General features: G+C 59.3%; 1 protein-coding gene across 1 annotated transcript; it reads left to right on the top strand.

Moving 5' to 3' along the window:
- Positions 1-223: 223 nt before the first annotated feature.
- On the top strand, positions 224-3,022 carry LOC106899875 (transcription factor E2F2-like). Its single transcript, XM_014961812.1, has 4 exons — positions 224-656; positions 773-931; positions 1,131-1,245; positions 1,557-3,022. The coding sequence occupies exons 1-4, from the start codon at positions 289-291 to the stop codon at positions 2,046-2,048; spliced, it is 1,134 nt and encodes a 377-aa protein (XP_014817298.1). The 5' UTR covers positions 224-288; the 3' UTR covers positions 2,049-3,022.
- Positions 3,023-3,401: the final 379 nt, after the last annotated feature.

The following is a 3,401-nucleotide window of genomic DNA, read 5'->3' as shown; positions in this document are numbered from 1 at the left end:
GATGGGGGGGTCTTTTGTGTCACCTCCATCGTGTCCCAGACTAAGGAGAGGATGGGGAGGTCTCTCATGTCACCACCATCGTGTCCCAGACTAAGGAAAGTATGAGGAGGTCCCTCACGTCACCCTCGTCACACATCCCACACTAAGGAGAGGATGGGGGCATCTCTCGTATCTCCTCCATCATGTGTCCCACACTAAGGAGAGGATGGGAGGGTCTCTTGTGTCACCTCCATCACACATCCCACACTAAGGAGAGGATAGGGGCATCTCTTGTGTCACCTCCATCACATGTCCCACACTACGGAGAGGATGGGGGCATCTCTCGTGTCACCTCCATCAGATCCCACACTAAGGAGAGGATGGGGGCACCTCTTGTGTCACCTCCATCATGTGTCCCACACTAAGGAGAGGACGGGGCGGTCTTGTTTCCCCACAGCCCCCAAGTCTCCCGGGGAGAAGACCCGCTATGACACCTCGCTGGGGTTGCTCACCAAAAAATTCATCCGTTTGCTGAACGAGTCCTCCGACGGCGTGGTGGATCTCAACCGGGCGGCCGAGGTGCTGGAGGTCCAGAAACGGCGCATCTACGACATCACCAACGTGCTGGAGGGCATCCAGCTCATCCGCAAGAAGTCCAAGAACCACATCCAGTGGATGTAAGTGATGTTGGGAGGGGTGGACAATGGGACATGGGGACGGGGCAGGGTGGGGGGACAGGAAGCTAGGGGACATGTGAGGTGTGCTGTCACTCAGGTGTCATCTCCGTTGGCAGGGGGACGGGGATCTTTGAGGACGTGGCGGTGACGGCGAAGCAGCAGGCGCTGCGGGGGGAGCTGGCCGAGCTGGCCAGGATGGAGAGGACACTGGACCAGGTCCTGCAGGACTGTGACCTGCAGCTCCGGCAGCTGGCTGAGGACGAAGCCAACCACAGATATCCTTGCTGGGGGAGATGGGGAGGGAGGACGGGGTGTTGGGGACGGGGGAGAAGGTCTTGAGGACCCATCTGAGCCATTTCTTCAGTTGACTTCTCCTGGGCTGGTGGGGGATGTTCAGATGTCTCTGATGGGATGGGGGGGGTTGAGCCACCCCACTCTCAGCCCTTCTTTTTCCTATACCTTGTCCCCGTCCACGCTGGCCTATGTCACCTACCAGGACCTCCGTGCCATCAGCAACTTCCAGGAGCAGACGGTGATCGCCGTGAAGGCTCCTCCAGAGACTCAGATGGAGGTGCCGGACTTCAGCGAGGTGTGTGGGGGGGCTGGGACCGGGGTGGGTGCTGGGGTGTGGGTGCTGGGGTGTGGGTGCTGGGGTGTGGGTGCTGGGGTGCGGGTGTTGGGATATGGGTGCTGGGGTGTGGGTGCTGCTGCATCCACACCATCCTTGATGGCTTCACCTGGGACATCCCAAGGGTGCAGCCCAGCATGGACCTGGGTGGTTTTGGGGTGTCTCCATGGGGCTGTTTCACCTTGACCCCACATGGGTTGGGGGGAGCGGGGTGGGATATGGGGTGCCCTTCTGGGTCCCCCCCTCCTTGACCCTTGCTCTGCCCCCCCCAGGACAACTTCCAGCTCCACCTGAAGAGCACCAACGGCCCCATCGAGGTGTACCTCTGCCCGGAGGAGATCACGGAGGAGAGCCCCACCAAGGACCACGATGTCCCCCCCACTGCCACCACCACCCCACAGGACCATGCCATACCCCCTTCCCTTCCACACAGCCCCGGGCCAGCCCCACAGCCACCCCACGCTGTCCCCCAGACCTGGGGGGGGGGCACAGGGACATCTTCCTCACCCCCATCTCTGCCTCTCACCGTCCCGGGGGGGCCCAGCTCGTTGCTGGAGGTGGAGGCCGGGCTTTTGGGGTCACCCCCCCACCTCCTGCAGCAGACGGAGGACCAGCTGCCCTGCACCCCCTCCCACCTGGACTCAGGAGCCTTCGTCACCTTCTCGCCCCCCCTGGACCAGGATGACTATCTCTGGGGGCTGGAGGGCGAAGGTGTCAGTGACCTCTTCGAGGCGTACGACCTGGGGGACCTCTTGAATCACTGAGTGCACCCCCCCTTTGCCGTTGTCCCCTCCGGTCATTTGTGTCCTGAGAGCGTGGGGTCTCTGCGGGGTGGCCGGAGATTGTGGGGTGCGTCAGGGGGGTGCTGGGTTTTCTGAGGGTGATGGAGGAGGGCTCGTGGTGTCCACCTCTGGGTGGCTTCTCCTCGCTCTCCTGGCTTGGTTGTCACCCGGGGGGCTGTGGTTGTCACCCGGGGGGTGTGATTGTCACCTCGCAGGGCTCCGGGGGCACCCTGAGGAGGTGTGAGCCCCTCAGAAGGATCCATGAAGGTCCTGTCCCCAATATAACCCCCATCCCCCTAGACTTGGGGGGCTTTAGGGGCACCCCTGGGTGGCAAACCCCTGCCTAGAACGGGCCATACTGGGGGGATGTCGTATTGTGGGACCACTCCAGTTGCTCCCCAGTTAGACTGGGTTTTTTTTGGTGTCGATGGGTCGTTTCAAGTGGTGTTTTTCCCCCCCCCCCACAAGGCAGCTGGAATCCAAAATTGGTGGCTCCAGCAAATCCCTGTCCAGGATACGGAGCCATATTTCCTGGGGGGGCTGCAAACCCCTCTCCCCCCAGTCTGTACCAGTTCCCTCCAGCCTCAGAGCTATTGGTACTGGGAGAGGGGGGGGGTATCTAAACTGGAGCGTACTGGGAGGAGGGATGCTAGCAACTGGTGGCTGGAGCATCACCTGTGGAGAGGGGCTTGGGAAGCAGCGCGGGGACAAGACCCCGGATACGGGGCTGGATACGGCTTTTTAATTATGCCATTGCAGAATCTGTGTTAATTATTGCACTGTATTTATATGGGATCCCCCCCTTTCGGCACGGTGCTGGCGAGGGGGGGGTTGGTATTTGTGATTTTTTAATTTTTTTTTTTAAGGGGATATATTTAAATTGTCCTTCTTCGGGTGGGTCGTGGGGTCTGGCTGGGAGGTGGCGTGGGTGAGAGTGTGGTTTGGTGTGGAAAAACTCGTGGCACTTGGTGTTTTCTGCCTGGGAGGGGATGAAATAAAAAGAAACTTTGGATTTTAAGGGGCTTTTTTTCTTTTTTTTTCCTTTAAGCAGCAAAATGCCGGGGCGGTTTGGGAGGAGGGAGGCGTTGGGCTGGTTTTGCTCCTGTTTTCAGTGTTAAAAAAAAAAACAAAAAAAAAGCCTTTTTTGGGGTCTTTTAACCGGCCGGTCAGTGCTGGAGGAACTGGTGGTGAAGGAAGTTGAGATGAATTTGTGGCTGGAGTGAGGGACATGGGTCTGACCTGCTGTGGATCAGTGATTTCCAGCCCAAATCCATCCGGAGCTTGGGTACCACCAAACACCACCGTGCCACCAGCACCGTTGGCATCTCCAGGTCA

Source organism: Calidris pugnax, unplaced genomic scaffold, assembly GCF_001431845.1.
Source record: "Calidris pugnax isolate Ruff unplaced genomic scaffold, ASM143184v1 scaffold912, whole genome shotgun sequence".
NCBI classification, from domain to species: Eukaryota; Metazoa; Chordata; class Aves; order Charadriiformes; family Scolopacidae; genus Calidris; species Calidris pugnax.
This window is presented reverse-complemented; position numbering and strand designations above follow the sequence as displayed.